The sequence below is a fragment of the Chenopodium quinoa genome, unplaced genomic scaffold, assembly GCF_001683475.1.
Source record: "Chenopodium quinoa cultivar QQ74 unplaced genomic scaffold, ASM168347v1, whole genome shotgun sequence".
Lineage (NCBI taxonomy): Eukaryota > Viridiplantae > Streptophyta > Magnoliopsida > Caryophyllales > Amaranthaceae > Chenopodium > Chenopodium quinoa.
In genome coordinates this window covers 399500-411843 of record NW_018743196.1, presented here as the reverse complement: position 1 = coordinate 411843, position 12344 = coordinate 399500, and the positions used below count along the sequence as shown (strand labels likewise).

The window sequence follows — 12344 nt, the reverse complement described above, 5'->3', positions numbered from 1 at the left end:
ACTATTTTATTGAATGTATATGTATTTTTAAAATTATGTATGTAATTTGAATAGAAAGTTTAATGGAAGAATTTTCGTTGTTTGAATGTAATTTTAAAAGTTTGGCTAGTAAGCCTATCAATATTTTTAAATTTTTTTTTAGTAAACCTTAAATAAAGGTGAAAATACCCATATTATCCGTTCTTTATTTTCCACTAAAATAGTGAAATCAACAATTTATAAGAATAGAGGTGTAATAGAAGATGACGATATAGAAATGAGTACTTTATGACAATATAAAATTACTTTAAGCTTAAAAGCTATATTTTGAAAACATGATCAAATTAGAACAACATACCCATACAATTGCATGAATGCATGATAATACAAAGAACAGAACATAAAAATGAGATTAAAGCCTTCAAATTGACATTGCATACTAGAAAACCTGTAATACTATTACAGCAGGAGAAGACTTAAATATGCTTCTCCTTGAATAGAAACTCGGCCGCACCTCAATTGACACGTACACCAAATCAATTCTTATACAAATGTATATACATTGTATACTAGATGCTGATAAACTCAACAATGATCAATACTACTTTCCAAGATAGGTTGAGGCGGGATACCCTCTTGCAAGCAGAATACGGGAGGAATAGTGAGAGACTCTAAGCTTCCATAAGCGTTCCAACAGAAGGGGTCCAACACCATTTCCCCAACAGCTGGGAGTAGCTCAATATCTGACAAGGTAATGTTGGAGCAAGGGACTGCGTCACTGCAACCAAAGTGCATAGGAGGGCTCCTAACATCATACGTGCCCTTCAGACTGGAATAAACAATGTCAGTCACTAAGACAGCCGAGGTTTGGTTGTTGCAACCTTTTCCGGAGCAATAGTACTGGTCAATTATGATGGGGTTCCTCACAGAGTCCATTCGTATGTTATCAAATGTCACCCCTGAGACAGCACCTGACCCTCCTTGCCAAGTCTTGATCCTCACTCCATTGCTGGTTTCTCTCATCAGCGAGTCTCTCACAGTCACATTGTGTACACATGCCCTTGAATTGTGGTTCCCCAAGCTTCCAATACTAATTCCAACCAAGAACAAATATTCTTACAATATCCTAATTAATACCTGCAACTAAATTAAGAGATTAATAATTGAGGCAAGCATACCTGATTCCATGACCATGTCCACAGGTGATGTTTCTGATGTCTACATCGAAGCAACCAGAGCCAATTGAGACACAGTCATCGCCTGCATAGAGGAATAACATGTATGACAACTCTACAATTATGAAGAAATAAAAGATGGAGGAAAACTATATCTTGTGCTAAGAGACTGACTAACCATTGGAAATGAAGGAGTTATAAATCTGGACATTGTTGGTATTTTCAATATGAATTCCATCAGTGTTAGGACTTAAAGCCGGAGATGTTATGTGAATTGACTCTATGTGGACATTGTGGCAAACATCAAATCTGAAGTGGAATTGTGGACTATTTTGGATTTGGAGTCCTTTGACTGTCAAGTTGGAACTCTCAAAGAATCTGATGGCCTGCATCATATAAAAGATAATTAATATAGTAAAAGCTCCAAACAACAAAGATATAGTCCTCCAATCAGACAGTGCTTATAGTTTTCTCAAAAGATTCAAATAAGATGCTTACGATAGGACTATCACAAGGACCAGGCAGTGTGGTTCCATTAGGTCCCTATAAAAACATAAGAAACAGTGTGTCAAAGCCAAAGAAAAGTTTAAGAGTAACGTTAAATGTCTAATATCAATCAATCAAAGCCTTAATCATACGTTAAATGTCTAATACAGACACTATAATAGACACTATAATACAAGTACTTTTAAAAAGTTTGGTTGATTAGTTCTAAAGTAGTATTGCACATATTCACATGGAGCAAGGGTGGTTATTTTACCCTGTGAGGCTTGCAGGGGAGCTCCCACCATTTTCCTCCCCTTCCATCAATACGGCCTCCCCCTTGGAGTGACATCCCTCCAACTTTGTAGAACACTAACCACTGATGCTTACTAGTGTTCTTTGGCCACTGCTCAGGCCCATCCGGTGGCACAACTGACCCATCAATCTGTTTGCCATAATAAGCAAATACTTCCACATTAGGAAAAGGAGAATGATTCAAGCAGTACAATATTTTCGTTAAAGTTGAAGAGAGTAAAAAAAAAGTACCTGAAAAATAATGTCAGTTTGACAAGGGCCAGAGAAGATGGTAGATTGAATCATGAAGGTATGGCCACTAGGAGCATGTAATGCAGTAGAGTCGGAATTATCAGTACTACTACAAGCAGCATCCCAAGCCGCCTTAAAGGCCTCCGTATCATCAGAAACACCATCCCCTACGGCTCCAAAACTCCTAACATCAAAAACACCGCGAGGAGCATAGGCAGGAGGATCTGCTGAAGGGTTATTAGGCTGAGAAGAAGGGGGCAAGGATATTCCGGAATCAGGGGGAGAAATATAATGTCCATGCTTGTGTCGTTTGTAAGTGTGTCTATGGTGTCTAGCATGGGAGGCAGGAAAAAGGCATGCATTGATGGCAAAAAGAGTATGTAGAAATAGCAATGTCAGATGGAATTTCCCCATCAAAAAAACTAAGTAAAATGCAGTTAGTTAGAACAACAACAACAACAAAGGAAATTGGCTGAAGTTTCGGCAAGTACGTGGTTGCTAAAAAAGAGAGAAGAAGGCAAGTTGGAGAGTGTAATTGGGTGAAAAGAAGAAAAGACACAGAATACGTGAAAGGCTGAGAAGCACCAAATATAAGCATGTATGTTGTTACTACATACAGCGTATGTATAATGTGTATATATATAGAAACAAAAAATGTGGGTAAGTTAGTTTGTGAAGAAAAACACAAGGTTAAGGTTAAGGTTAGTGGGAAGAATGAATATAAAAAAGCCACAAAAACCGACCTTTTAAATTGTGAGGAAGCATGCTTGCTTTTGAGAGTGAGTGGAAGATGTTGCAGAGTCGACGGTTAAGGAATACAAAAATTTAAAACAAAAAACAGAATTTACGAAATTAACAAGGTATTTGTGAGAATTTTGATTTTTAAAAAAAAAAAGAAAAAAGAAAAGAGCTCCCATGTTATACCCCATTACCCACCCCCAAGCCATTCCCATTACCCTCTCATAGTGAGTGTACTGGTCCACAACTTCCCATTTCTGGGTTTACAGCTGCTTACTATTTCAGTAAATATTTTAATTAACCCATACTTTTTTCTTTTTTACTTTTTTTCTTTGGAGAACCTTCTTACATTTGCCTCAATTGGTGATTTTCCTTGTCACTCTGTTTAGATTCCTTAGAATATATTCTTCTCACCTCGTACTATATACATATTTTTAAACATACCAAACTATATGTTCCACTTCCTTACCTCTTCTCCTATGCTACTCTTGAGTTTCACTCTGTTAATTTCATAGTTCTTGAATTCTTTTACAATGATGAATCAAGTGTCCGAGTAACATAGTTGTCCTATTCTTGTGTCAGATGATAAAATCTAAACTGTCAAAAATGGAAACTCAATAAACCACACAAGTGTCAACTACAGGACACAGACATCAAGAACTAATAAGATGAAAGAGTAGTACGTACTTGGGTGAAAATAACATTGCCTTGTTGGTAGACCTAGGAAGAAAGCATTTTGGATTTGGATATACATTCGCGGTATGCCTATCTGCAGGAGGACCGCACCAAAGTGGCTTAAAGAAGTCAATTGGGATTGGTCCTCTCTTCATTCTACCCTCATTTCAAAACCAAAAGCAGCAATTGCAGATTCTTTGGGTTCTCTATACTGATATTATCCTCAAAGTACCATTATACATTTATACACTACTTCACAAGTTCACAACGCCTTTATAACTTTTTTCTGCCGCATTTTCTTCCTTGACAAACAAGATTGTCTTCCAAGGGATTTGCAACCCTTAATCTTTGACAAAACAGTTATCAGCTGGCTTTACCTGATCTCTGAAATTTTAACTAATTTCCTCGTTTCAATTACATTGATATGAACAATATCTTTATGTACTCACCGAAAACCAACTCAAACTCAGGGCCTGTTCTCATATACCGAACTCAGCTAAACTAAACTGAGCTGAACTGAATATTTTATAAGAGAAGGAAATTATGAGCTGAGCTGAACTGAACTGAAAATAAATGTATGAGAACAGACCCTCGGTAAAATTTTAAAACTAATGCATAATTATTATTGAGTACGTTCTCATAGATTCTCAACAAAATCATATGCCATACTAAGCAGACTATCCAGCATAAGCAACCAAATCAGAACCAGCTGAGAATGTAGCAAACTGTCTTTGGTGCAAAACAAAGGAGGCCACATTACCCTTGCAGAAAATTAGTAAATCATAGTTTTATTTGCTTCAAATGAGAACATCCTATTCCTGGATGAAAACCAAAACCATGTACCAGTATTTCTCCTACTTCATTCAAAAGTATAGTCGAGTATTTCGGATAAAAGTAACTTTCAAAATTTAATACTGTAGCATATCTATCAGTATATGTATTTGAAACATCCCAAAGTTGTAGGTAAATTCCATTCAGAGCAAATAATCCAGTTGTTGACCCACACAAACAAGCTAACCGTAATTTTAGACAAACACAACCCGTATCTGACAAACCATATGATTACAGCACTGATTGTACATTGCAGGAGTAACCGAGTAAAGTACAAAACATTATCAGCATGGCAAGAACATACAGCCACAATTTCTATTTGATGGCTCTGTTTCAAGCCTAAATAATTTCACAGATTAATTGAGTGGTAAATTCCAAGTATAATTCTCTGAGGGTGAGAAAAAGGGAAAGTAAATGAGCAATAGGGTTTTCATCACCCATTAGAGTAGCACCAATAATAAAAATAAAATTTGTAAAGCACAACAGCTACAGCAATGCAGCGTCTCTCATCCTCACTTGGAGTCACATAACAAAGTGAACCATATGAAAGAATAAAATGATCATTTAATTCGATACATAGTTACAACCTACAGTTACATCTACAGACAATGGTTCATCGCCTATCAGGTTCTGGGTACAATAAACAGAACCTTCACAACGCGCTTCCATGAGCAACAACATATTACGGCAATATTATCAACTTAATCAGAGCATGTTAGCAGAGAACATAATGTTAATAGAAATAATATAACCTCCAAAGATCCTCCCTTGAATATGCATATAGCTTATCTACTTCAAAACAGCTGAAATAGTTCTCCATGAAGCACCTCTTCTGAGCATGATCATGTACCACATCATGATCCAAGAAAAGCACATTGCTTTCTAGCATGATCTGGAATAAGCCTCACCAAAGTTTCTGTTGGAACTCCTTTTAGTTCTGGTAAATAGCAGAAAAATGCGTAAGCAAGCACTCAAGGAAGAGAGAAGAACTAAAAAAAGAGCAAAATAAAACTTCTGGGGAAGGTGAGGGGGTCTAGCAAAGAGACTATACCATGAGCCTTAAAATTGAAGAGTGGGGGTAGGGCCCGTCCATTGGGCAAGCGAGTATTTGGATCACGTAGCTCATCAAAGAACGGATGAGTCAAAGCATCCAACTGCATTAAGACAGAAAATAAAAGGTACCACAGATTAGTGAAATCCAAATCCAGCAACATGCAGATGGAACTGATGGAAAGCTATGATTAAAAACAGACATTATTACATTAATGATTAAAAACAGACATTATTACATTAATGATTAAAAACAGACATTCACTAGGCTAACAAATACTATCATAGAAGAAAATAGCACTTGGATACTCACAGCTGTGCATCGAAGGTTTGGGGAATATTGCAGAAGTCTTGAGACAAGATCCACAGCCTCAGGAGGCATTCGCTTGTGGAAGATCTGAATTTAAAAGAGTAAGTGCCAAGATTAGCTAGGTCACACAGTAAAGGTTAAAGGAATAGCAGATAGAAGACCGGCATACCTTGTGCCATGGGTGAGCTTTAATTTGAGGGAACTTAAATTCTGTGTAATTGGGATTCATACATTTTATTTCTTCCCTTGTAGGGGTACCCAAAACCTACATTGGTAAAAGAAGAGAAAGTAGAGTTAAATATCAACATGTATAGCCAAGATAAAAAACAGGACATTGGGTTGTTAAAACCCCAGAGCCGGGAGCAAAGACTAAGACAAATTTTAGCAATAAGCTTCTGGATTTCATTTACTCCATACCCAACTTCAGCTTTTGCTACTTTGCACAAGCATGCAACTTATGTATGCACCAAACTACTTCCTGTAAATGCGTGCAAGTGGAAAGTAACCAGTGAATGTACTGATGATTTTGAAACCCATTGATTTATAGCATCTCATTCACTCACATGTTCTACCACAAAAGAAAGTGGGAGTGCCACATAAAATTTAAGGAATTATTACTCAATTATTATTAGTACCTTGCTAATTGAATGTGAGACAGTATCAATTTAACCTACTATTGCATATATTATTACGCAAGTTTTAGAGTCAAAAGAGAATTAAAATGCAGTATCTTTCTGTATTTACAATTATTAGCAAGCAAATTCAAGCCACAACCATCCAATATGCAATGCCTGAAATCCTACTTAATTTGGGAAGCATTTTGATGGCAATCACATAGAAAAAATTCCAACATCTTCACATAAAGAATCATGGAAACACATCACAGAAAATTGAAGATTTATGGCAATCACCTTAATAATCTCCACAAGCTGATCAACTCCACTCTCACCAGGGAATAAAGGCTGCAAAAGCAAGCATACACAGACCATGGTTATGATGTATGAAGCAGCATAGTCTCACAAACTCAACTAAAACCATTGAAGTCAAAAACATACTTGTCCAAGCAGCAGCTCAGCAAGAACACAGCCAGCAGACCAAATGTCAATTGCTGCTGTGTACTCAGTTGCTCCAAATATCAGTTCTGGTGCACGATAGTATCTGGAGCATATATAAGATATATTTGGCTCTCCTTTCACCTGCCATTAAGATAAAAATATGGTCTTACAGCCAATAAAGAAAAAATAGTATCAACAGCAATGAAGCTGACACTCTGACAAAGACAATTAACAACACAAAATGTTAGAACATGAAAACGAGGACGAACCAAGACTTTAGCACTTCCAAAGTCGCAAATCTTTAATTGGTGTGTATGCGGATTGACCTGAATCGATAAAACATGATATGAGATTCACAATAGAAAAAATTGATTTCTACAGCAATTAAATCGAAAATATCAAATGGAAAACCTTTCAAAGACCATTACCAGTAGGTTTTGAGGCTTAATGTCTCTATGGCATACTCCAATAGTCCCATGAAGGTAGGCCAATGCCCGACAGATCTGGTGTCAGTAAAAGCGATTGTTAGAATTATACGCTTTAAGTATCTTATATACTTTAAAATCAAACCCTCGGACTACAGATACCTGGTATGTGTACAGCTTTACATATATCAATGGCATTCTCTGATTAATCTTGTTGTAGTGTCTGATGACACGATGAACAGTTTCAGGGACAAACTCAAGCACCAGATTAAGATAGAGCTCATCCTTCCCAGTTGTGGAAAAGAAACAATGCTTCAAAGAGGTAACATTGGGATGATCCAAAAGACGCATTGTTTGCAGCTCACGATTTTTGTATCTCTTGTCCTGAAGGACTTTCTTTATAGCCACAGTTTCACCTGACTCCAAGCACCTTGCCTAGACATCCCAACATTAGTATATTAGTAATGTTATCCAGGGTGGCTTCAAGTGTAAAAGAATGTTGATTATTTGCCTTTGTAAACAAAAGATAAAAGCTTTAAATCAGTCATTGCCAAGTTTACCTGAAACACTACTCCAAAGGATCCTTGTCCGACAATACGTTCAGCCATGTAACTCACTGTCTGAAAACACAAAGGCATAAATCAAACAAGAGCACATATTTTACAACAGAATAACTACAATGTACATGGCAATCCCATATTACCTGCTTATCTTGTCCATTTTTACCACCAATGGTGGTGACAATTATATGACCGGTCTCTGTACCATTACCATCAACAACAGCAGTTTCCATTTCCTAAAAAGACCGAGGCAAGCATTCCCATAAATAAGCATCAAGCGACGGAAAGAAGCGAAGGATACACGATACAGGGGATCAAAAGTAGATAATTACCTTATCATCTCTAATTTTCATGTCATTCATCCCATCAATGGCACCGGCGATGCCACCGCGTTCTCTAAGTCCGGAAGTGGGAGGAATACCCCCCGAAGCCATCTAAATCAGAAAGAAGGAGAAGCCACCAAGCGTTTGCACACAATAAAACCAAAGACAAATAACAATCTGTTGCAAGAAAATAGATATCAAAGAAATGGTAAGACCCTTGCTCATTAAGCCATCAATAAACATATAACTGCTATGGAAAAGACAAAAGTGTGAAGTGCTCTGGCAACTTCCAACCTTGATGATGGATAAACATAAGATAACTTCAAATCATCAACAAATTATTACCAGGGTCAGTTTCCTCGATTTGCAGAAAACTTTTGTCTTTTTAACATAATCAATAATTAATTACTCTGTACTTGTACCCAAAGAGCTGCTAATACAAGATCCACATCCGCCGGAAAATTAATCGTTAAATAAAAGGTACCATTTTTAAGCAAGCCATTGAACATTTTTTCAAAAGAGCACCTCAAAATATGCGCCTTTAAGTTTATTGAACCATATAAAAACAATTAAGTGCATTAATTAAGAGGGGGATATTTTATAATATAGGGAGTAATAAAAACCAGAACTTTAGTGCATTGGTGCAATGGGTCTTTGTTGAAATTTGACAAAGAATGATTAAACTTTCCCAGATCACAAAAACTAAACGAATCACTAATTCTAACTACAAGAAAAGATACAAACTTGAAATTTGTACTTTTTTTTTTGTTTTCAGAACCTAGTTGTTCTTCTGAAACAAAAAAAAAAAACAGAGATCCTGGCAAAAAATATATTAGGAAAAGACAGAACTAAAGAAAAAAGGATGGATTAACAACTTGCTATACACAAAACAGACGGCAAAAAGGAAAGTCGCCCAAATTCAGTAGGGTAACCCTAATTGCAAAATAATAATTCATGTAAAAGAATAACATCCGGATGATCAAATTATTGAAAGGAAACACAAATTAAAAGAGATAGAGTGGAAAAAAAGAAAAAAAAACATGTGAATCGATGATTAAAAACCCAGGAAAAAAAAAAAGGAGAAAAATCACTAGAGAACAAGGGGAGAAAAATCACAGAGCAAAATGACATACCAGTAAAGGCGGGAAGATGGAAAACAGGTTGCTGGAAAATGAGAGAAAAAAAAAATGGAGAGAGGAGGAGAATGAAGAAGACTTATAAAATGGGTTTTGAAAGAAGAAGATGAAGCTTGTGTTATGGGGTTTGGTGACAGTCAAAGGGAGAAAGTCTGTATTCAATAATCAATACACTCTTTCTGTTTCTCTCTCTTTGATTCAGCAATTCTTCACCCAATTACAAAATTTAATCATTTATTATAAATTGTAAATTGTAATTGCAATAGACATAGTCATTAGTCTCTCTCCTCCTTTTTGACCATTCAAACTTGAATGGCCCCTTTGCTTTTATTATTTCCCTATTTTGGATTACTTTTTCCGTTTTTTCTTACTTTTCTTAACCATAACTATACAAACTATTCAAACATATTGTTTTCTTTGGTCATTGGACTATCATCACTTCATCAATCTGTGCCTTCAAATACTTGAGCTTAACTGTACTATTTTTTTGTAACAAGACCAATACAGTAACATACTCTTAACTTAGCATAGCACAAGTCACACAACACAATTTATTTTTGTGTTTTTTTTTATCTATTTCACACTTAAATTTATGAAGGAAAACTTTTGTATACACCCGGTTTTCAGTAATTTACTGTACATCGGGTTAACTTTTGTCAGATTTAGTGTCACTTTTGTCAAATTTAGTGTCACTTTTGTCTATTTCACACTTAAATTTATGAAGGAGAACTTTTGTATACACCCGATTTTCAGTAATTTACTGTACATCGGGTACACTTTTGTCAGATTTAGTGTCACTTTTGTCAAATTTAGTGTCACTTTTGTCAAATTTATCAATGAAGCATAAATAACTCTTATATATGTCAGAGTAACTTTTGTGCATTGTATTGTAACTTTTGCACATTTTATTGTTACTTTATAACAGATGTTCAGTAAATATTACTGAACATCCGTTTTATTTAAAAGTTTGTCATTTATGAATGTGTCATGCAAGCACAGAAAACAAATGGCTCTACGCCTTGACAAATTGTTCATAAAGTCACGAGTCTAAGGGCCTGTTCTCATTGACTGAACTCAACTGAACTGAACTGAATTGAGCTGAACTAAACTGAAATGAATAGAAATGAATATTTTATAAGAGAAGGAAATTAGGAGCTGAGCTGAACTGAACTGAACTGAATTGAGTTGAACTGAACTGAACTGAATTGAGCTGAACTGAACTGAATTTCAACGTAAGAGAACAGGCCCTAACATGTTCACACGTGTGAATATCATTTCCTAAAATTAGTATTCATTCAGCGTGTTCGCTCACTTATGTAAAATATAAACACTAGAAACTGGACCCATGTTTATGAAAATTGTGCGAACTCAATAAACACAACTATTCCTTAGTCCATTTCAAGCACGACTTGCTTATACACCAGACCCGCTGGCACAACAAATGAACTTGCACAACTCAACTCATGCTCGCCTTTACCCACATCCTACCTATGAAACAATCTATGCTACATTATCTTTGTCATCTCAAGGATGAATTATGTTTTCATTGAATCTAACTGAACTAGCTATTAAATTGAGTTGGTCAAAAGAGTAGCTAAAACAATATTAACATAAGATCAATTCAATTCTATCCTTACTATTCATTTAAAACAATATTAACGTAATTTGGTCATGTTTTTCCAAATTAATAAATACTACTTTAGGCAATATTTTAAATCTTATCCAACGTCCCTTAACGTATTCGTTAGGAAGATCCTTTATCATGAAATTGAGAAATAGAAACATATTAGTATTGGTAGCTAGCACGGTCAAACCGACCTTTTGAACGATAGTAATGATAATTAGTTGGTTGTTACATTAAACTAATACAGGCACAGTTTTTGTAAACAAAATTCAGTCCTAGAAATATTTACAGTTTGTTTTATTGTAGCAAAGCCAAGATATTGGATGGTTTCATATTTCAACACAAATTTACAATTACTCGTATTATATACGGAGTACAGAACTACGGAGGGTACAGAGTGTCATGTCCCCTTAGCTTCATAATCAGACACATCTTATCCACATTCCTGGTCCAATTTGCCCGCCTATTTCTAAGGCATCTTACTTCCTACCTAATTACAACTTTCAATGTCATTAATTTAATACTTATGCTTATGAGGATTTTTTTTTTTTTTTTTGAAATAATAACAAGAGTATTATAAGTTCAAATGTTCAAATAATATAACTCCAATTAAGATACGTTGAATTAGACAAAGTTTAAAAATACTATTGAGTAACTATTTAACATTCATTACTAAGAAATTTATGTACGTAATTGGTAGTACGATATAAAATCCGTCTTATTCTCGGTAAATAAAAAAAAAAAACAACTGAACAAAAATGATGGATTTAGGGTTTGTTTTGATTTACTGAGCTGAACTAAGCTATTATTGAGAGAAAGAAATTAGAAACTGAACTAAAGTGAACTGAAATTAAGCGAAAGAGAACAGATCCTTAGTAGAATGCAAGCTAGGTCACTATTTAATCAAAAACTTATCAACAATATACTCCGTATATGCTGAAAAGCCTGAAATTGAAAATGATATTTGGCTTCGGCGAAGAGCGTTAAGCATTATGATATTATCTCCCCTAGAATAACAAAACTACCCTTGCACACATACACTTATCACTTATGGATGAAGGCATTAGTGTATTACGGGTTAATGCCTTAATGGCTTAATGCAATCTTTTGCTCGAGACTCGAGGGGAAGAGAAAAGAATGAATGAAAAGATGGCAAAACTCTATAGTCTAGAAGAAATACTAGTCCAATTCAAAATCAGCCCATATAGTGTTTGCTTATTGTAGCATGTGCACCATAGAGCCCATATACGGGCCCATAAAGGATTTTGTTTTATAGCTTTGTAAAGTATATGGGCTGCTTAGCATGTGGTGGTGCTTTATGGTACAACATAGATAGATTGATTTATAGAGTATCATTTAAGCCTTTTACTTTATTGGAAAATTTGGTAAACGATATGTTGCATACTTGCATTTCATACCATTTCAAACAAAACA

General features: G+C 35.5%; 2 protein-coding genes across 2 annotated transcripts; both read right to left on the bottom strand.

Moving 5' to 3' along the window:
• Nucleotides 1-310: 310 nt before the first annotated feature.
• Nucleotides 311-3491, bottom strand: LOC110732970 (polygalacturonase At1g48100-like). Its single transcript, XM_021912961.1, has 6 exons — nt 2184-3491; nt 1915-2082; nt 1653-1697; nt 1333-1540; nt 1158-1239; nt 311-1069 (listed from the first exon to the last, which is right to left on the bottom strand). The coding sequence occupies exons 1-6, from the start codon at nt 2595-2597 to the stop codon at nt 565-567; spliced, it is 1422 nt and encodes a 473-aa protein (XP_021768653.1). The 5' UTR covers nt 2598-3491; the 3' UTR covers nt 311-564.
• Nucleotides 3492-4838: 1347 nt separating this feature from the next.
• LOC110732969 (glycogen synthase kinase-3 homolog MsK-3-like) lies at nt 4839-9506 on the bottom strand. The gene is made up of 13 exons (XM_021912960.1): nt 9284-9506; nt 8160-8327; nt 7971-8063; nt 7828-7887; nt 7430-7702; nt 7271-7345; nt 7112-7168; nt 6843-6983; nt 6699-6749; nt 5957-6052; nt 5791-5874; nt 5479-5581; nt 4839-5364 (listed from the first exon to the last, which is right to left on the bottom strand). Exons 2-13 carry the CDS (start codon nt 8259-8261, stop codon nt 5282-5284), a joined length of 1218 nt encoding a protein of 405 aa, XP_021768652.1. The 5' UTR covers nt 8262-8327; nt 9284-9506; the 3' UTR covers nt 4839-5281.
• Between the last annotated feature and the right edge of the window lie 2838 nt (nt 9507-12344).

Excerpts from the sequence above, each read along its gene's own strand:
- LOC110732970 (XM_021912961.1), bottom strand. The coding sequence starts at position 2,597 with ATGGGGAAATTCCATCTGACATTGCTATTTCTACATACTCTTTTTGCC. Across the intron at positions 2,083-2,183 it reads AAACTGACATTATTTTTCAG|ATTGATGGGTCAGTTGTGCC; the intron begins GTACTTTTTTTT and ends TATGGCAAACAG. Across the intron at positions 1,240-1,332 it reads TAACTCCTTCATTTCCAATG|GCGATGACTGTGTCTCAATT; the intron begins GTTAGTCAGTCT and ends TCCTCTATGCAG.
- LOC110732969 (XM_021912960.1), bottom strand. The coding sequence starts at position 8,261 with ATGGCTTCGGGGGGTATTCCTCCCACTTCCGGACTTAGAGAACGCGGT. Across the intron at positions 7,703-7,827 it reads CCTTTGGAGTAGTGTTTCAG|GCAAGGTGCTTGGAGTCAGG; the intron begins GTAAACTTGGCA and ends TGGGATGTCTAG. Across the intron at positions 6,750-6,842 it reads CTGAGCTGCTGCTTGGACAA|CCTTTATTCCCTGGTGAGAG; the intron begins GTATGTTTTTGA and ends TTGCTTTTGCAG.